General features: G+C 42.8%; 1 protein-coding gene across 3 annotated transcripts in view; it reads right to left on the reverse strand.

Moving 5' to 3' along the window:
• The window catches only part of LOC106574055 (rab GTPase-activating protein 1-like), a 158,001-nt gene that overhangs the window by 104,092 nt on the left and 31,312 nt on the right, over window positions 1-22,597 (reverse strand). For all 3 annotated transcript variants that reach the window (XM_014149587.3, XM_014149586.3, XM_014149589.2), the window contains 4 exons: window positions 21,565-21,731; window positions 16,711-16,819; window positions 1,843-1,936; window positions 1,348-1,498 (listed from right to left, as the gene is read on the reverse strand). In XM_014149587.3, coding sequence (XP_014005062.1) covers window positions 1,348-1,498; window positions 1,843-1,936; window positions 16,711-16,819; window positions 21,565-21,731 — 521 coding nt within the window. The remainder of the gene's footprint in view (window positions 1-1,347; window positions 1,499-1,842; window positions 1,937-16,710; window positions 16,820-21,564; window positions 21,732-22,597) is intronic.

The following is a 22,597-nucleotide window of genomic DNA, read 5'->3' on the forward strand; positions in this document are numbered from 1 at the left end:
ACAATGAGTGATGGACCAGTGACCTGTGCAGTAAAGAATGTCACACTGACTGGGCTACTGCCTAGTGCAACACCTACTGCACACTGAAGTCAGGATGCCAGAAATACACTTGTTGCAGAAATATACTTAACTGTAGTTACATGACTTCTGTTCGACTATATAGCTACATTTTATGCTTGTGCACAGAGAGAATGAAAATTAAATATTAAGCTAAAGTTAAAAATAAAGAAATTCTAGTGTGGAGTTGTTTATTTGATTTTGACCATTTTCTAAGTGTAGATGTGATGCTCTATATGGTGTTGTCAGACACCCTTCCCCATCCCAGTGTCACACAAAATCTAAAACATATTTTTGGAGAGCTTTCACCACAAGGACTGTGTTAAATTGTGACAAGAGTTAACAATAGTGCTTTTTACTGTGGAAAGATTCCTGCAATCACCCATTCTTGGCATGAGAACCAACATACCTCCAAGAGAAACATAAGAGAATAGGCTTCAACACCAACCCTGCTCTCTGTGGGATCAGACTGCACACTGTCAAGTTGAACTGAAATTATCTGGCAAATTCAAGTTGAACTGAAATGATCTTGATGAAGAGATACTGCTGCTGTTTTTTAATGCTGTTTTTATGTCAATCATGTTATTGTAAAGCCAATGACATTTCCAAATTGTCTGGAGAATTAGGTTTTGCAATTCTAAAACAGCAGGCTCTTTATGGAGCTAATTTAATGGCCAGTTGTGACAGTCCTTGAGTCACTCCAGAGGAACAACTGCAAGGTGACAACTACTGGGTACGTGCATTTAGACACTGTCACATGACACCAAGTTGATGAGTGTGAAAGTTGTTTTTTGTTACACCAAAGTCTTCAGGGATCATCGCAATCTCTGCACTCGAAATTACAATTTGCATGACGGTTATACAGCACACATATTTCACTGGCTCTCGTATTCAGAAAAGGTACATTTCTGCAAAACTTCAATTTTTCACCACCCTCACAACATGCAGCCATTTTGGAGGGATATTTCACAAACTCTACACTTAAGACAACAGAGCTTGACTGAGCGAGGTGCGACTGAGCGAGGTGCGACTAAGCAAGGTGTGCATGTCCTCTTTACCTTGGTGGTCTGTGTGTGTGTCACAAGTGTGTGTGTGTGGCTCAGTTGGTAGAGCATGGTGTGTGCAACGCCAGGGTTGTGGGTTCGATTCCCACGGGGGGCCAGTACAAAAAATTTAAAAAAATGCATGAAATGAAATGTATGCATTCACTACTGTAAGTCGCTCTGGATAAGAGCGTCTGCTAAATGACTAAAATGTAAAATGTAAATGTAAAATTTCCCTCCTCCTTACCTTGGTGATGAGGATGCGGTATTTCTCCAGCAGGGCCTGGTCACTCTGGCAGCCTGAGAGGAGCTGCCAAACCTCAGCTCTGAGGGCCTCGGGGACCCCAGGCTTCACCAGCGCAGTCAGGCCCTTAGGCCGCACAGACAAGTTCCCATGCCTGACACACAACACACAGGAGAGAGATAAGAAATGACTCTACATACAACAGCAAAACTCCTCAGGCTAAGGCCATCTACAGTATGGGCAGGGATATTCATTATTAATGTTACTCTCCTGGAGCTGATGTTTATTAGGGTTAGAATGGAGGATGTTTATTACAATAACGTCATTATTGTGACCATATGAAAGTAATGCTAACAATTTCATTTTTCTCCTCCTGTAGTGGAGGAACAATGGGGTACTTCAGACAAATACATTGAATCTGTTTCCTTATTCAATGAATGAAGCTGTTATTTACTGAACGGTGGTTATCATGACCGCCACACTATCGGTGAGTCTTACCATCTGTTGAGGATTGCACCCCAGGACTCTAAGATCTTCTCAGGGCAGTCCTTGGACACATCACCGGTTCCACTGGAGATCTCACTGTCGCTATCTGCAGGAGACAAGAAAAGGCACAATGGGAGGAGGTGAGATAAGACTAAGATTTTAGCCTACTATGGGATCCCAGTGTGAATTGCATATGGATCACTGGGAACAAGCATGTATTGCATTATGAGCAGCATGACCATTATTAAAAATATATATTCTTTAGGAGTTTTCACACTTTCTTCAGACATTAAGGAAATCAGAATAGGAGACAGGCAAGTTGTGATTCCCACTTACAGCTGAGAGAAGTACACCTGTTCCAATTTTAACACACACACACACACACACACACACACACACACACACACGAGAGCTTCAAGTTCCTCCAAATCAATAAGGACTTAAAATTGGTCCACTCACACATGCAGCATCTCTTCTCATTGTTTGGTATGGGCCCTAAAATCCTCAAAAAAGTTCTACAGTTGCACCACTGAGAGCATCTTGACTGGCTGCATCACTGCATGGTATGACAACACAGCCCTCAATTGCATGGCGCTACAGAGGGTGGTGTGGACAGCCCAGTAGAACACCAGAGGCGAGCTCCCTCCAAACCAGGACCTCTACAGTGCATTTGGAAAGCATTCAGACCCCTTGACTTTCCACATTTTGTTAGGTTACAGCCTTATTATAAAGTGTATTAAAATAGTCCCCCCCATCAATCTACACACAATACCCAGTAATGACAAAGCAAAAACAGGTTAAGAAATTGCTGCTAATAAAAAACTGAAATCACATTTCCATAAGTATTCAGATCCTTTACTAAGTACTTTGTTGAAGCACCTTTGGCAGTGATTACAGCCTTGAGTCTTCTTGGATATGACGCTACAAGATTGGTACACCTGTATCTGGGGAGTTTCTCCCATTCTTCTCTGCAGATCCTCTCAAGCTCTGTCAGGTTGGATGGGGAGCGTCGCTGCACAGCTATTTTCAAGTCTCTTCAGAGATGTTAGATTGGTCCCTGCCACTGAAAAACATCCTCAAAACATAATGCTGCCACCACCACCACCATGCTTCACCGTAGGGATGGTGCCAGGTTTCCTCCAGACGTCACGCTTGGCATTCAGGCCAAAGAGTTCCATCTCCGTTTCATCAGACCAGAATTTTTTTTCTTCTCATGGCCAGAGTTTTTAGGGGCCTTTTGGGAAACTCCAAGTGGGCTGTCATGTGCCTTTTACTGAGGAGTGGCTTCCGTCTGGCCACGCTACCATAAAGGTCTGATTGGTAGTGCGCTGCAGAGATGGGAGAACCTTCCAGAAAGACAACCATCTCCACAGAGGAACTCTGGAGCTCTGTCAGAGTGACCATCAGGTTCTTGGTCACCTCCCTGACCAAGGCCCTTCTCCCCCGATTGCTCAGTTTACCCAGGCGGCCAGCTCTAGGAAGAGTCTTGGTGGTTCCAAATTTCTTCCATTTAAGAATGATGGAGGCCACTGTGTTTTTGGGGACCTTCAATGCCGCAGAAATGTTTTGGTACCCTTCCCCAGATCGGTGCCTTGACACAATCCTGTCTCGGAGCAATTCCTACGACCTTATGGCTTGGTTTTTGCTCTGACATGCACGGTCAACTGTGGGACCTTATATAGACCGGTGTGCGCCTTTCCAAATCCCATCCAATCAATTGACTTTACCACAGGTGGACTGCAATCAAGTTGTAGAAACATCAAAGATGATCAATAGAAACAGGATGCACCTGAGCTCAATTTCGAGTCACATAGCAAAGGGTCTGAACACTTGTAAATAAGGTGTTTTTTTATTTGTAATGCCTTTGAAAAAAACCTCTAAAAACCTGTTTTCGCTTTGTCATTATGGGGTATTGTGTGTAGATTGCTGAGGATTTTTTATTAACATTTTTAAGCAGATAGTTTGAGCTGTGGTACCACAGCTCAAACAGGGAAATGAGTGTGCGTGCACTTGAATGTTTGCTGTGTGAATGCATTGAAATGTGTGCATAATTACACACACACACACACACACACATATACATACATACATACATACATACATACATACATACATATATATACACACTGCTCAAAAAAATAAAGGGAACACTTAAACAACACAATGTAACTCCAAGTCAATCACACTTCTGTGAAATCAAACTGTCCACTTAGGAAGCAACACTGATTGACAATAAATTTCACATGCTGTTGTGCAAATGGAATAGACAACAGGTGGAAATTATAGGCAATTAGCAAGACACCCCCAATAAAGGAGTGGTTCTGCAGGTGGAGACCACAGACCACTTCTCAGTTCCTATGCTTCCTGGCTGATGTTTTGGTCACTTTTGAATGCTGGCGGTGCTTTCACTCTAGTGGTAGCATGAGACGGAGTCTACAACCCACACAAGTGGCTCAGGTAGTGCAGCTCATCCAGGATGGCACATCAATGCGAGCTGTGGCAAGAAGGTTTGCTGTGTCTGTCAGCGTAGTGTCCAGAGCATGGAGGCGCTACCAGGAGACAGGCCAGTACATCAGGAGATGTGGAGGAGGCCGTAGGAGGGCAACAACCCAGCAGCAGGACCGCTACCTCCGCCTTTGTGGAAGGAAGAGCAGGAGGAGCACTGCCAGAGCCCTGCAAAATGACCTCCAGCAGGCCACAAATGTGCATGTGTCTGCTCAAACGGTCAGAAACAGACTCCATGAGGGTGGTATGAGGGCCCGACGTCCACAGGTGGGGGTTGTGCTTACAGTCCAACACCGTGCAGGACGTTTGGCATTTGCCAGAGAACACCAAGATTGGCAACTTCGCCACTGGCGCCCTGTGCTCTTCACAGATGAAAGCAGGTTCACACTGAGCACGTGACAGACGTGACAGAGTCTGGAGACGCCGTGGAGAACGTTCTGCTGCCTGCAACATCCTCCAGCATGACCGGTTTGGCGGTGGGTCAGTCATGGTGTGGGGTGGCATTTCTTTGGGGGGCCGCACAGCCCTCCATGTGCTCGCCAGAGGTAGCCTGACTGCCATTAGGTACCGAGATGAGATCCTCAGACCCCTTGTGAAACCATATGCTGGTGCGGTTGGCCCTGGGTTCCTCCTAATGCAAGACAATGCTAGACCTCATGTGGCTGGAGTGTGTCAGCAGTTCCTGCAAGAGGAAGGCATTGATGCTATGGACTGGCCCGCCCGTTCCCCAGACCTGAATCCTATTGAGCACATCTGGGACATCATGTCTCGCTCCATCCACCAACGCCACGTTGCACCACAGACTGTCCAGGAGTTGGCGGATGCTTTAGCCCAGGTCTGGGAGGAGATCCCTCAGGAGACCATCCGCCACCTCATCAGGAGCATGCCCAGGCATGGGGGAGGTCATTCAGGCACGTGGAGGCCACACACACTACTGAGCCTCATTTTGACTTGTTTTAAGGACATTACATCAAAGTTGGATCAGCCTGTAGTGTGGTTTTCCACTTTAATTTTGAGTGTGACTCCAAATCCAGACCTCAATGGGTTGATAAATTGGATTTCCATTGATTATTTTTGTGTGATTTTGTTGTCAGCACACTCAACTATGTAAAGAAAAAAGTATTTAATAAGATTATTTCTTTTTTCATTCAGATCTAGGATGTGTTGTTTAAGTGTTCCCTTTATTTTTTGGAGCAGTGTATATAAAAAAAAAATATATATATATATATATAGATATTTTATACACCAAAAATATAAATTACAGTGGGCTGACAACACAAGAGAAAATGTTGACATTCCAGGTCACATTGCTGCGCATTACAATTTACCAAAACAAGAAAAGGCATGTGCACTTGCGACTTGGGAGAAAAGTGCAGGCAGGCAGCAGCATCCTCACAGTGGGAAAGCATTCAGTCCCATCTACAATGGCAGCTGACCTCCAGCTAGAAAGCCCTGAATGGCTTTCTTTTCACGCCGCCTCCACTGACAGATGGAATGCAGTTGATCCTTTAGAAATGCCTGTGAATGGCTTCTCCTCCCTGGCAAGGCTTTTTGAAAACAGTGCCGGCCTTGGAGACTGCCTCTCTACCTCCAAGGAGGTGACAACAAAACACAGGTGTGAAAGGACTACTATTATTTCTACAGTTCGAATGGTAGCACAATTTTTACATTTAGTAATTTAGCAGACGCCTTTCTCCAGAGCGACTTACGGGAGCACAGAGAGATTTTTCCCCCTAGTCGGCTTGGGGCTTCGAACCAGCGATCCTTCAGTTACTGGCCCAAAGCTCTTAACCGCTAGGCTGCCTACACCAGAACCAGTCGGATTCAGTTTAGATACGCAAGCTGTAATCGACTAACGATACACTGTAAACGTACTTACTGTACTTAAGTCTCCCTGGTCAACAAGGCTTGCTAACAAAAAACTTTGTTCAAAGAGCATTCCACCCTCTTGCTATCAAGAACCCATCGAGTAAGAATCAGCATGTGTGGTCACGGAAAAGTTCCGTGTTAGAAGAGCTGTGCTTGTGGGAATCCAGAAAAGCCACCGCTGTTTAGCTCTGGATCATTGCAATGCGTGTTTGGGACACCTTTGGAGTCCAAATGGTGATGTTTTTCCATTGTTTTGCCCTCATTCCAAAAAGGCCCAGTCACCTATATTTACAGTTAAAAAAAGATGTGTTCTATCTTAAAACGTGTATTGCCCACAAGAGTAAGCCTTCTTGGGGTAAAAGGTGTTTGTGTACATAGGGTTCTTACAGCATAATTTGTCAAAGTACTGATAGGGCAAGAAATATATATTTTTAAGCGATAGTTACAAAAAAATCTGGATATTATCTTAGAAAATATGGTCGTATCACTCTGACAATATCGCAATACTATTTTTGCAGTAGATGACTGTACCTGTACCAAAACTCAAGTAGTTCTCCTTCAAATCGTGCTCTCCAGCTTTTTAAATAAGAGAGCTCATTTTTCTTCAAGACTTTGATTTCCATGACTGATATAAAATAGTTCTCAAAGATCCCTCTTGTCCCTCTGCAGAAGACACACAGTGCATTCGAAAAAAATTCAGACCCCTTGACTTTTTCCACATTTTGTTACATTATAGCCTTCTTCTAAAATTGATTAAATCGTCCCCCCCCCTCAATCCACACACACAACACCCCATAATAACAAAGCCAAAACAGATTTGAAATGTTTGCATAATTATTACAAATAAAAAAAACTGAAAAACCTTATTTACATAAGTATTCAGACCCTTTGCTATGAAACTCGAAATTGAGCTCAGGTGCATCCTGTTTCCATTGATCATCCTTGAGCTGTTTCTACAACTTGGAGTCCACCTGTGGTAAACTCAACTGGACATGATTTGGAAAGGCACACACCTTCCTATATAAGGTCCCACAGTTAACAGTGCATGTCAGAGCAAAAACCAAGCCATGAGGTCGAAGGAATTGTCTGTAGAGCTCCATGACAGGATTGTGTCGAGGCACAGATCTGACGAAGGTCCCCAAGAACAGTGGCCTCCTTTAATCTTAAAATGGAAGAAGTTTGGAACCACCAAGACTCTTCCTAGAGCTGGCCACCTGGGTAAACTGAGCAATCGGGGGAGAAGAGCCTTGGTCAGGGAGGTGACCAAGAACCCGATGGTCAATCTGACAGAGCTCCAGAGTTCCTCTGTGGAGATGGTTGTATTTCTGGAAGGTTCTCTCATCTCTGCAGCACTCCACCAAATCAGGCCTTTATGGTAGTGGCCAGACGGAAGCTACTCCTCAGTAAAAGGCACATGACAGCCCACTTGGAGTTTGCCAAAAGGCACCTTAAGGACTCTAAGACCATTAGAAACAAGATGATCTGGTCTGATGAAACATTACGGGCAATTGTGTGTAGATGGATGAGGATTTTTTAAATCCATTTTAAAATAAGGCTGTAACGTAACAATGTGAAAAATACAAGGGGTCTGAAAACTTTCCGAATACACTGTATGGTGAGCAATGTTTGGAACATTGAAATGCAATAAAATCACAGTATAGAATCGCAACATGTATAGAATCGTGAGAATCGCAATATATCTCACATCGGCACCTAAGTATTGTAATATGGTATCGTGAGGTCCCAGGCTTATAAAGAAAGGTGCCTATAAGAGGTTATTTGTTTCCTTTGATTAGTATTTAAATCCCTCGAAAGACATCTGAGAATGCATTTGGTGTTCTACATTTTCCCCATGTAAATCCCTTGGGTTTCTTACTCCTCCCATGTATTTGAACCAATTTTCCCAACTAAAAGCCTTACTCATTCAACATAGATCATTTCAATAGGATGGTGAAAATGGGAAAACACAGAATGAACATGAGTAAAATCCTTTTCAGTAAGTAAACCAGTGGCAGGCAGGGTGGGTGGGAGGTAGGCAGGCAGGGTGGGAGACAGGCAGGGTGTTCCAAAGCTGTTGGGTATTGAGTCAAGCCAGGGAGGGAGAGCCAGTGAAAGGGTGAGGTGAAAACCAGGTGCTCTTATGCCACAGCAGCAGTGAGGGCTGGTGGTGCCAAGGAGCCAACCTCACTTAACCAGATTGGATTGCGCTCCAGTGAAACTACTGAGCCCTCCAGAACCCATCCAAAGCCTCTGGACATCGCAGTCTCAGTTCCAGCCCTGCCTCATCCTCATTCACCAACCTCATCCAAAGCCAAAAATTGTTAACATTAATTGGCAAAAACATTCCATTATATCTGTCATGTAAACATTGGGTATCCTAGACATCAATAGAAAAATAGGAAATGACTGAAATAAAATATTTCAGTTGTGTATATTAAATAGTTTCTATTTGATGATAATAATTTTTCATTCATCTGATCTCTGGTCAGGCAGTACCTGATAGACGTTCTCTGTCCTCCCCATACTCTACTGTATTTAGTCATCCTATTTAGCTAGGCTAGCTGCAAAGCTGTCTGACAAAATCATTTTACTAGGTCTTCAAAGGTCAGGCATACTTTCACAAACGGTCTCTTTCCCTCTCAACATTGTGTTGTGAAAATTCCGAAGTCATCCATTCTATGCGGTCTGTGTGTATCTAACCTAACATAGCAGGCATAAAAATGTATCCTTCATCTCGGTCCGAGCCGGGGAAAAAACCCAGGCGCAATGGATTATGGTGATTGTAGTTAATTACCACATTCTTGCGCTGAACGAGGTTGAATATTTGCTTAATGAAAACCACAACTCCCTTCAGCCCAGCATAGTTCTTGACATGATTTCTCTTGAATTATTTGATTTCTCTATAGAAACGTTGGGGTCACCAAAAACATTTACTCAGTGGAATTCAAGTAATTGAGCCGATGTCAGTCAATTAGTTGTTTAATAAGTGAAAAACCCCCTGAAATGTCGATAAATCGCTCAGCACATGCAGTAGCACATGCAGCCAGGAGCGGGAGGAGAAAATGTGCGTCTTTTTGTTGTTGTTGCTGCTATTCAAACGATTATAACGCTGCACATGGTCATTTGGCTGACCAATACCGTTATTCGTCGTCACAGCCCTATCACACACACCCACACTAGGGCTGCACGATTCATCAATTTCAGATCGAAATTGCGATATTGACATGTTCAATGTCCTTATCGAAAGAGGCTGCGATTATCTCCTTTCTTTGGACACTGACACTTCTTTGATACCTCCAATGAGATGACCACACTCCGTTCATTCACTTTCTATATGCACAGAGGATGCTGACCAATCAGAAGCGGGATCTCAATCTGTGCATTGCATGTACATGCTGGCCAATCACAATCGTCCCAACAGAGCGCACAGTTAGGTGCTGGTGAGGAGAGATGTCATTAATGTTTGTGGAAATGTATGTAAATGTTGTCTATTGTTGTCCATGTACAGTACCAGTCAAAAGTTTGGACATCTACTCATTGAAGGGTTTTTCTTTATTTTAACTATTTTCTACATTGTTGAATAATAGTGAAGACATCAAAACTATGAAATAACACATATGGAATCATGTAGAAGCCAAAAGAAGTGTTATATAAAATATATTTTGATTTTTGAGATTCTTCAAAGTAGCCACCCTTTGTCCTGATGACAGCTTTACACACTCTTGGCATTTTCTCAACCAGCTTCATGAGGTAGTCACCTGGAATACGTTTCAATTAACAGGTGTGCCTTGTTAAATTAGTTCCTTTCCTTCTTAAAACTTCTTTGGGATCTGGGGGCAGTATTGAGTAGCTTGGATGAATAAGGTGCCCAGAGTAAACTGCCTCCTACTCAGGCCCAAAAGCTAGAATATGCATATAATTAGTAGATTTGGATAGAAAACACTCTGAAGTTTCAAAAACTGTTTGAATGATGTCTGAGTATAACTCATATGGCAGGCAAAAACCTGAGAAAAAATCCAACCAGGAAGTTAGAAATCTGAGGTTTGTAGTTTTTCAAGTGATTGCCTATCCAATAAACAGTGTCTGTGCACTTCCACAAGATGTCAACAGTCTTTAGAACGTTGTTTCAGGCTTCTACTGTGACTGGGGAAAGAATAAGAGCTGTTTGAATCAGGGGTCTGGCAGAATGCCATGAGCTAAATCACATGTGCGGCTGTGAGCGTGAGCTGCGTTTCCTTTCATTTCTAAAGACAAAGGAAATGTCTGGTTGGAACATGATAAAAACAGCCTAAAGATTGATTCTATACATCGTTTGACATGTTTCAACAAACTGTAATGCAACTTTTTTGACTTTTCATCTGGACTTCGTGCCTGCGCCTTGTGCATTTGGAATAGTGAACTGAACGTGCAAACAAAAAAGGAGGTATTTGGACATAAAGATAAACTTTATCGAACAAAACTAACATTTATTGTGGAACTGGGATTCCTGGGAGTGCATTCTGATGAAGATCATCAAAGGTAAGTGAATATTTATAACACTATTTCTGACTTTTGTTGACATGGCGGGTATCTGTATGGCTTGTTTTGATGGCTGAGCGCTGTAATCAGATTATCGCAAGGTGTGCTTTCGCCGTGAAGCTTTTTTGAAATCTGACACAGCGGTTGCATTAAGGAGAAGTTTATCTATAATCCTATGCATAACACTTGTATCTTTCATCAAAGTTTATGATGAGTATTTCTGTAAATTGATGTGGCTCTCCGCAAAATCACCGAATGTTTTGTAGGCAAAACATTACTGAACATAACGCGCCAATGTAAACTGAGATTTTTGGATATAAATATGAACTTTATCGAACAAAACATACATGTATTGTGTAACATGAAGTCCTATGAGTGCCATCTGATGAAGATCATCAAAGGTTAGTGATTAATTTTATCTCAATTTCTGCTTTTTGTGACTCCTCTCTTTGGCTGGAAAATGGCTGTATGTTTTTTTGTGACTAGGTGCTGACCTAACATAATCGTATGGTGTGCTTTCACCGTAAAGACTTTTGGAAATCAGACACTGTGGCTGGATTAACAAGAAGTGTATCTTTAAAATGGTGTATAATACTTATATGTTTGAGGAATTGTAATGAGATTTCTGTTGTTTTGAATTTGGCGCCCTGCCATTTCACTGGCTGTTCTCGAGGTGGGACACATATCCCAGAGAAGTTAACGCGTTTGAGCCAAACAGTTGTGTTGTGACAATTTAGGGGTTGTATACAGAAGAACGCTCTATTTGGTAAAGACCAAGTCCATATTATGGCAAGAACAGCTCAAATAAGCAACGAGAAACGATAGCCCATCAAGCGATATGATGAAACTGGCTCTCATGAGGACCGCCACAGGAAAGGAAGGCCCAGAGTTAACTATGCTGGGTTAACTAAATTGCAGCACAAATAAATGCTTCACAGAGTTCAATAGCATACACATCTCAACATCTACTGTTCAGAAGAGACTGTGTGATTTATTTAACCAGGCATGTCAGTTAAGAACAAATTCTTATTTACAAACCCGGACGACGCTGGGCCAATTGTGTGCCGCCCTATGGGACTTCCAATCACAGCCGGATGTGATACAGCCTGGATTCGAACCAGGGACTGTAGTGACGCCTCTTGCACTGAGATGCAGTGCCTTAGACCGCTGTGCCACTCAGGAGCCCTGACACCAACAAGAAGAAGATGAGTGTTTGGGCCAAGAAACACGAGCAATGGACAACAGACCGGTAGAAATCTGTCCTTTGCTCTGATGAGTCCAAATCACACTTCCCACCGTGAAGCATGGAGGAGGTGGTGTGATGGTGTTTTGCTGGTGACACTTGGTGATTTAGTTAGAATTCAAGGCAAACTTAACCTGCATGGCTACCACAACATTCTGCAGCGATACACCATCCCATCTGGTTTGCGCTTAGTGGGACTATCATTTGTTTTTCAACAGGACAATGACCCAAAACACACCTCCAGGCTGTGTAAGGCCTATTTGACCAAAAAGGAGAGTGATGGAGTGCTGCATCAGATGGCCTGGCCTCCATAATCACCTGACCTCAACCCAATTGAGATGGTTTGGACCGCAGAGTGAAGGAAAAGCAGCCAACAAGTGCTCAGCATATGTGGGAACTCCTTCAAGACAGCTGGAAATGCATTCTTCATGAAGTTGGTTGAGAGAATGCTAAGTGTGCAAAGCTGTCATCAAAGCAAAGGGTAGGAACAACCTAAAAATATATTTTGATTTGATTAACACTTTTTTGGTTACTACATAATTCCATGTGTTATTTCATAGCTGGTCTTCACTATTATTATACAATGTAGAATATAGTAAAAATAAAATACATTTCAGGGTTTGAGTAGGTGTCAATTTTTGAATGGTACTGTAGGTTTTAGTTTGTTAACAACAAAAAAAGTAAACTAAAATATGACAAAATCATGACTCCTATACACCGCGTGCACAATTATTAGGCAAATTGTATTCCTCGGGATTCATTTTATTGTTGAACAAACACAATGCTCTCAGTCAATCCAAAATGTTATTGAACCTTAAACCTGAATGTTTAACAAAGGAAAAGTGAGTTTTGTCTTTCTCAGGGAAATATAAGTGTGCACAATTATTAGGCAAGTATTAGTGTGCAGAATTATTAGGCAACTAAATTACAAAAATAATTTCTCTCAACTCACTTGTTTATTCTCGATTTTTAGAGTAAGTGTACCAGATAAGTAACACAAAATGACAATTATATAACATTTTTGGCCTTTCAAAAATATTCAGTGACCAATATAGCCACCCTTATTTTCAATAACTTCCATGAGCCTTCCATCCATGGAGTCTGTCAGTTTCTTGATCTGTTCACGATCAATTTTCGCTGAAGCAGCAACCACAGCCTCCCAAATGCTGTTCAAAAAGGTGTATTGTCTGCCATCACTGTAAATCTCACGTTTGAGAAGAGCCCACAAGTTATTCAGGCATCTTTGAGGCCCTTGCTGGCTAGCCAAGCAGTGGAGTACGTGGGTACATGTGATGGAGCATTGTCCTGCATAAAGATCATGTCCTTCTAGAATGCTGAGGACTTCTTCCTGTACCACTGTTTGACGAAAGAATCTTCCAGAAACTGGCAGTAGGTTTGGGAGTTGATTTTCAGTCCATCTTCAACCCGAAAAGGTCCAACTACCTCATCCTTCTTTGCCCAATCTTGACGCTTCAACTTGTGAATCTTATTCAGTGGTGGTCTTGTTTCAGTCTTCTTGACCATGTCTCTGAGCACTTGACACCTTGTACTTCTGAACACTCCAGGTAGGTTGCAGTTCTGGAATACGGTGGCACTGGAGGATAATGGGTTCCTGGTAGTTTGACGTTTAACTTTTCTCAAGTCTTTTGCAGTTAATTTGAGCCTTTTCTTCCCCATGCGTTTTTTGCGCAACAAAACGTTTGAATGTTCGGTGGTCACATCTCAATAGTTTAGCTATTTAAAGAGTGTCGCATCCGTCTGAAAAGCATTTTACATTTTTTGCTTTTCAGTGTCAGTTAAATTTCTTTACCTGAGGTAATGAGGCTGCCTAATAATTATGCACACCTTGATATAAGGTGTTATTCACTTTCGCCACACCCTCCCTCATTACACAAATACATATCACCTGAAAATTATTAAATCCAATAAGCATTCAAGTTTATATGGTTTGGAGTTCAAAAATGTGAATAGAAACAATGATAAGATCAGAATACTCACTTGCCTAATAATTGTGCACGCAGTGTATACACTGTCAGCAAAGACTGCTTCAAGAAGATAAACAAGCAGGACAGAAGATAAAAGATTCCATCTCGCACATATTTTTTCCAAGTCACCATCCCAACACAGTATAACAAAATTAATGGAGAAGTTGAAAGAGCTCACACGTTGATTATTACGTGACTACATCAGCCCTTAGGTCTAGTAGAACAACTGAGCCCTACATTCGTTTGAAAGTACACTTTATTGATGAGTTTCAACTGAAAGGTCTGTGCTTGTAAACATCATAGGCTCCTTTAGCCGCCTTGGGCCTGAATGAGGACCAGCAAGTGTGCATAATGATAACCGCGCAAACGTGGCAAAGGCCATTGCGTTGAATGACTGGACCAAACGTGGCAAAGGCCATCGCGTTGAATGACTGGACCAAACGTGGCAAAGGCCATCGCGTTGAATGACTGGACCAAACGTGGCAAAGGCCATTGCGTTGAATGACTGGACCAAACGTGGCAAAGGCCATCGCGTTCAATGACTGGACCAAACGTGGCAAAGGCCATCGCGTTCAATGACTGGACCAAACGTGGCAAAGGCCATCGCGTTCAATGACTGGACCAAACGTGCTAAAGGCCATCGCGTTCAATGACTGGACCAAACGTGCTAAAGGCCATCGCGATGAATGACTGGACCAGACTCCAATGTTTGGACACAGGTCACACTTTTTTCAATTTGATTGAAGAATACACATGAGAACCCCCTCCAACTCACAAGGCAGGCAATACGCTTGACCTCATCTTTACTAGAGGATGTTTGCCTACTAATCTCAAGGCAACCCCCCTCCAGGTCTCTGATAACTACTTTGTTTCCTTTGTCTCCCTTTCCTCCAACCCTAACCACTCAGCCCCTACCCAGACGGTCCCTACCCAGACGGTCATGCGCCTTCATCTTCGCCCTCTCTCTCCCCTTCTATCCTATCATCTCTCCCTCCTGCTAAATCCTTCTCCTTCCGGTCTTCTGATTAGACTACTGCAATGCTTTACTCTCCAGCTACACGGATAAAGCACTAAATAAACTTCAGTTAGTGCTAAACATGGCTGCTAGAATCCCGACTAGAACCCAAAAATGTGATCATATTACTCCAGTGCTAGCCTTTCTACATTGGCTTCCTTTTAAGGCTAGGGGTCATTTCAAGGTTTTACTGCTAACCTACAAAGCATCACATGGGCTTGCTCCTACCCATCTCTCCAATTTGGTCCTGCCGTACATACATGTACGCTACGGTCACAAGACGCAGGCCTCCTTACTGTCCCTAGAATTTAAAAGCAAACAGCTGGAGGCAGGGCTTTCTCCTATAGAGCTCCATTTTTATGGAATGGTCTGCCTATCCATGTGAGAGACAGACTCAGTCTCGACCTTTAAGTCTTTATTGAAGACTCGTCTCTTCAGTAGGTCCTATGATTGAGTGTAGTCTGGCCCAGGGGTGCGAAGGTGAACGGCAAGGCACTGGAGCAATGAACCGCCCTTGCCGTCTCTGCCTGGCTGGCTCCCCTCTCCCCACTGGGATTCTCTGCCTCTAACCCTATTACAGGGGCTGAGTCACTGGCTTACTAGTGCTCTTCAGTTAGTGCTTCCATGCTGTCCCAAAGAAGTGACCTTCCTGTCTGGTTTTGCACCCCCTCGGGCTCGAGCCGTGGAGGAGATCTTCGTGGGCTATACTCAGCCTTGTCTCAGAGTAGTAAGTTGGTGGTCTGTTGATATCCTTCTAGTGGTGTGGGGGCTGTGCTTTGGCAAAGTGGATGGGGTTATATTCTGCCTGGTTGGTCCTGTCCATGCAGCATGAATGGGGAGCTAACATGATGCAGACTTCCAGTGCTGGCTAAGAGGAGCAGGCACGGTACGCTTGTGCTATAAGTGGGACATCGGCTGCGCTGATACAGACTTGATCCGTGAGACACATTTGACAGAAGTACCGAAAGAAAAACAAAATCTAGTACCAACCTGTTTATGTTGTAGTGTTGAAAAAGTACAGGAGTTTCGGTATACCTTGTAACACTACTACACCCACGCCATCGCCTCACCCTCATGACAGCTCACACACACCCAAACTAAATTAAACTTCATAGTTGATTCATGGCCGCCAAATATGAGGAGGGGGGTGAGCCAACGTGTTGATAATGTTCAATTATCTGGACAGATCATCTGGATGAGCTGTTCCCGCCAGCGAGGAGAAACGATTGCCTGAAATATATATCAATAAAACAAATGCTCTCCTCCAAAAAGCAGTTTGTGTAAAAGCAATCGGTTTTCTTTTCCTCTCTCGCCTTGTACATCTAAGTATGGTCCAAGACGCAGGTCGTTTTTCTTGTAAATTATGGGGGAACGGAGTGCATTTTTCAATCAAGAAATACTTGGTCATGAAATGTTGTCTGTGTCAATGAGGAGGATGGAATTCAATGTGCCATGTCGTTTTGCCTGGGAGGTGTGTAAGTTCTCATGGTGACCTTGGAGAGGTTGGGGAAAGGCCAGCCAACATGTCAACACTAGCACCCCAACACACACTCTTACTAAGTCTTCGGGGGAACAGAGACTTATATGGAGACCAAAAGAGGCGGAAGAGAGATGGACAGAAATAGAAAGAGGAGTGAGAGAAAGGGGGCTGGATAGAGGGAAAGAGACGGGAAGAGAGAGGGGAAGACAGACGGGGAGGGAAAGAGACTGGTGAGAGATGGGGAAAGACAGAAAGAGCTCCATACCTTCCTCAGGCTCCTCTTCCTCAACATGGCCCCAGTTGTTCCTCTCAGTCTCCCTCTGCAGGCTCACTACCTCCAACATGGAATCACCCTGGCCATCCTTCTCACCACCCTACACACACACACACGGGATTAAACTGTTAACACATTAATATAATATTTTACCAAGCGACTGCAAGTGGAGTCATCGATAACTGCAACAGCATTGACAAGTCAATTCTACATGCAAAAAAATATGATTTTGTAACAGAGCTGTTGGAAAGTCTCTTTAGACATCCTCAAAATGTTTCAGAGTGCCTCAGTCTGAAAAAAAACCTTCTAAAGTTAGCGTCACCTTTGCCACTGCCCAAGGGGAGCGCACTGAAAATATAATTACACGTACAGGAGGAAATTAAATAGAGCGGCAGCGGAGAGAGCCAAGGATCCCACCAGCGGCCTTTTGACCAGACTGTCTGGCAATAGGGTTCACAGGGAGCATGTGCAATCAGAACACAGAGAGACTGTGCTCACTCACCTACGCAGGTCACTTCTTAAGTTGGGCTTTGTCACATTGCACACATTGATGGTTTTGTATCACTGTTGTTGATACTGGGGTCATATGGGCTCATGGTGAGAAGTGGATTTAAACTAACACTAAGTGCAAGGGCCCAATTTGAAGACTATACTGTACATCCAAGACATTTATAGGCAATGCATTACCATAGTTTTCTAATCGCTATCGACAGTCATACGTGACATGACATATTACGGGAATATAATCATTTACTAAGGTTAAGACAGTATAGAGAAGGATGACACAATAATACCCTAGTGAAGGACCCTCCACCAACACCTCAAACCCTTTTTATTTCCTTGTGAACCAGGTGTGAAATATGTTGAGAGTGTGACAACAGTGACTGTTATTCCGCCATTAATGAGAGGTCCGCGGAACAAATGAAATCATATACGTGGCTAGTGGCTGGGATTAGAATCTTCTGCACACACTACAATGGTTCTCTTTTAATTAGCTTCTAACTACAGCAGCCGGCATTTTTTCCTGCCTGCTGATTAGATAACTAGAGAGAGAGGCAATCAGCCAGGGTCCTAATTACTACAGCCAGATAATGACAGGCTTCCTTGTATTAGGGCTCCCAATGATACAAAGGCTACGTCCCAAACACACCCTAAGCAGTGCACTACATAGGGAATGGGTTGCCATTTGGGACAGACCCAAAGCCTCCGTTTGCTGCCTCACCTGCTCCCCGGAAGCAGAGTGGAGAGGATATCTGCCTTTCAAACAAACAGGCAAAGGGTTTGTGTTTCCAACTCTGGCTTGGATGGGGATGCACTTGTGTGCTTGGCCGGCAATTGAATGAGTTGTCGCTCTCATGCATTTTTCCATTTGGAGGAGTTCGGAGGAGGGGCATGGGTCAAGTACATTGGATGTGGTTATACGCGTGTACCCGACAGGCTCGGTTGCAGTGTAGTCGTCCGATTAGATAATAGAGGGATATCTTGATAGTTCTAAGTGGCTTTGTTTCCTGTCTCTGTGCAGGGTCATCTAATTCTCACTTAACATGGAGGACTACCAGAAGAAAACAATACGACCAATACCGCCACCTTCGTGCAAGGTAAGCTTTAGTCATGGTATTGCGTTTCGTCTTTTAGAGTCCAAATTCGTAGGACCAGTAAGCAGAACACACAACAGCCCTCCTCTTGTATTGTCCCTTGTCGTATTCACTAGAAACAAAATGGAAGCCAGCGGGGCAAAACAGGGAGGACTACTAGAACAGTAATAGAAGGTTGGTTAAAACATTAGGTGTGCTCTTTCAAAACAGAACAATTTTTTCATCTTTCTTGTAGGTATTTGCCTTTTATTATAGCCATTGCGTTTGCCGGGAAGGAGCTAAAGACATTCAAATTTGACCCTGTTGTTACACCCGTTGTCATGGTGACCTGACAGCCGCATGTTCTAAACTCCTCCTTTTAAATTCAGACTTTCCACTGCTTTAATTTCTTCACATTCCCAACAGTAAGTTAGCTGTTTGCCATAGCCTACTTGTAAAACATTTGTAAATAATGACCTTGTATTTTCCTGTTAGGTTGAATATAAAGTTGGCTCCTTAAATTAAAGTGTTGTCAGATATGTTCTGGTAATTATATGAGTTGGCTATAATTAGGGATGCGCATCGAATCATACTTGGAAGGAGAGATGCACATCCCTAATTCTAGATGCAATATTTTTAGTTTGAAACGATTTGATTCGATGCACTGACATTTTTAGCATGAACACATTCATTTCCCATTCTAAATTACAATCTGACACCAATGGAACTCAGGAACTGTGCCTCTGAGCTGGATCTGTCTGAGCTGACTCCTCCGAGTGTGTGAGCGGAAGTCCTCACAAGGAGAGTAAATTCCGACATGTCACTGGGCCCCACAAGGAAAAGGGCTTTTTTAGACTTAAGGGTTAGGTTTAGAGTTATGGTTAGAATTAGGTTTAGGGTTAGGTTTAGAGTTATGGTTAGAATTAGGTTTAGGGTTAGAGTTAGGTTATGGTTAGAATTAGGTTTAGGGTTAGAGTTAGGTTATGGTTAGAATTAGGTTTAGGGTTAGAGTTAGGTTATGGTTAGAATTAGGTTTAGGGTTAGAGTTAGGTTATGGTTAGAATTAGGTTTAGGGTTAGAGTTAGGTTATGGTTAGAATTAGGTTTAGGGTTAGAGTTAGGTTATGGTTAGAATTAGGTTTAGGGAAAACACGATTTTGAATGGAAATACTATCCTTGTGGGCACCAAAAAATGTATTCCCATTCAAAATCGTATTTTCCCTAAACATAATTCTAACCATAACCCTAAACCTAACTCTAAAAAAGCCTTTTTCCTTGTGGGGCCCAGTGAAATGTCAGAATTTAACTTGCTTTACTCTCCTTGTGAGGACCAAAAAAATGTATAACAAACATGTGTGTGCGCGCGTGTGTGATGGGGAACATGAACTGATCATCTACCACAAATAGGGGGGGGGGGTCAATTCTGCCTTTTGTTAACTTGTCAGTTTAGCAGATGAGAAATGTTGAGCAAGTAACACATCAATATGGATCTTTAGAAATTAACTATGACATAGCCAATTAATATAACACAGCTTTTGATTTCACCCCAGTCTCAAAAGCGAATGGCTTTGAGCGTCTGTAACTTCACAACGGAGCTGCTTTCCTCCGCGCCAACCAATGCACCGTACAGTTCGCAAAAAAATGATTGCTGTCCTTGTTATTAAATTACAACTTTAGCCTGTTCAAATAAACATTTGCAAATGCACTGACTGTTTAAAGCAAAACTTGCACAACTATTCATGCTGAACCTGGCAATTGAAAAGCCCCAATCTACAGTTAGATGTGCGATCAGAAAGATGCGAGTGGGGTCCACTCTGGTAGCCTACAGAACTCTGCTGGTAAAACACAATTTTCTACAGTGCATTTGGTAACAATGACCCAGGAAATGACATGGCTAGTCACCCAACTAATAGAGCCTGTGACTTGACATTACGAAAGCCATTTTACAAGCATTTGAATGCTGAAGGTGGCGCGAGCAGCTACGCTCTGTGCACACAATTGTTATCTGACTTGAAGATCAATGACGCATAAATTCAGTCAAAGGATTAGAGGTATTTGGTAACGTTTGGATCGATTGTCTGACAGATTCATGCTACATTTGGAACGATTTGGGTTCCTGCGGACCGATCGCATCACTAAAATGAATAGGTTTATGTAGGTCCTAGGAAACATTATAAAGCTAACATTTCTTTTCAAAAGAATAGAAAAGCATATTTTTTGTTTTATTACATTACTGGTCTTTGTAGCCCATTGTTGTGCCATGCAAATTAAATCAATAGTTCTTATGTTGTTCATTAAACAGACAAGAGACACACTTAGCCTTCCCTGTAGCTCAGTTGGTAGAGCATGGTGTTTGCAACGCCAGGGTTGTGGGTTCGATTCCCACGGGGGGCCAGCACAAAAAATAAAATAAATAAATAAATAAAAAATGTATGAAATGTATGCATTCACAACTGTAAGTCGCTCTGGATCAGAACGTCTGCTAAATGACTAAAATGTAAATGTAAAAATGTAGCCTACTGTGCTGATCACAGTAAAACTTCAGTGTCACAAACATGCGGAACCACTGCCATATAACAAAAAACTTCCCTTTTAAAACAAAGCCCATGTCCTCATTTTTTTATTGCTAAAGCATTAATCTTCTCTTTCCAATCATGTCAACAACAAAACATGTAAAAACCTGGACCTGGCTGAACCAGGTCTTTTTGGTTGGATGGGATCACACCATTGTGATGCGCTCTCTCTTCCAAACATAAATATTCATCTGTTAAGGTGGCTAATAAACGATGGATTAATATGACAAAATAAATGTTGCCATTTGAAAGAAGAGAGAGCGCATCACAATGGTGTGATCCCATCCAACCAAAAAGCTACTTTGTGAAGTCATCCTGCAGTGGTTCAGCCAGGTCCAGGTTTATATAATATATAAAAAGCATTTCTGTGAAGATTTGTGAATGAAAAGAAAAAAGTGTGATGTTGGACAACAGTATGTTGATGATTTAATGCGTGCCAAAGACGGCAAAATGAAAGGCAACGTTTATACTGAGGGGTTGGTGGGACTTTTAAATACATTACCGCAAATCATGACTATGACGGTTGGCGGAAATAAAAGCACAGGCTTTGTTGCCGGCAATACCTTTCAGATATAAAGAATAAGCGACAAAAAGTTGGCAGCGTGGTAAAGTTGGCAGAAAACCACCCTGATGAGAAAGATATCTAATGAATACGACTGATGAGGTTGTGCTATCTAGGCCTACTAAGTGCCCATGTACCTGTTTGAGTTTGAGGTAGAAGGTCTCGCTGAAAGCTTTGCGGCTGAAGTACCAGAAGCGCTCGTTGGCCGGGTAGACGCGCACCAGGGTCTCCAGCAGGAAGCGCACCGGCTCCAACACCTCAGTCACCACCAGGTCCACGGCCACAGTCATGTACACCTGCTTGTCTGGAGAGAGACCGCCACAAAGGTCAAGGTCACACACTGGAGGGCCATTTTTATTTATTTTTATTTAACTAGGCAAGTCAGTTAAGAACAAATTATTATTTTCAATGACGGCCTAGGAACAGTGGGTTAACTGCCTTGTTCAGGGGCAGAATGACAGATGTGTACCTTGTCAGCTCGGGGATTCGATCTTGCAACCTTTCAGTTACTAGTCCAACGCTCTAACCACTAGGTGGGGGGGGTTAAAACAGAGCTCTGTTTGTAGTGCCAACAGTGGCTCTAGAATTTAAACAAGTACCATGTAGGCGACCTGCCCTAGTTAAAGTGGGCATTGCAGGTTGACAATTGAAGTGGATAAAGTGTAAAAGGTATTAACTTGCTTTAATTGTGTGTTTAGAGGGAAGAAAACATTTAGCACCTGCTGTTTTAAAATTAGGTACACCACCATGATTTACTAAGAGAAATCTTGGATCCCACAGCAGCCACTAACTATCATACTACGGACAGCACATCACCTGCCTCGCTCACCTCACCTGCCTCGCTCACCTCACCTGCCTCGCTCACCATTCCCAGAGGAAGATGGACTATTGATAAATGCAGAATTGAAATCATATTACTACAATCAAGAACAACAAACTCTGAATATCTATGAATTATTTAGAATCTAAGGAAACTGCATTCCAAATGATATATTGTGATGAAGAACTGCGTAAATCTAATCTGTCCTATAGCAAAAAGTGACATCTGGGGTAACAGATTTTCCAACATTACATTTTTGGGGTGGGAAAAACAATTGCAAGATATCTAAACAAGAACAGATAGCAATCGCTGAGGTGTAAAACAGGGGGGGGGGGGGGTTATTATTGTAA

Source organism: Salmo salar, chromosome 16 (genome assembly GCF_965601325.2).
Source record: "Salmo salar chromosome 16, fSalSal1, whole genome shotgun sequence".
In the NCBI taxonomy this organism is placed as follows: Eukaryota; Metazoa; Chordata; class Actinopteri; order Salmoniformes; family Salmonidae; genus Salmo; species Salmo salar.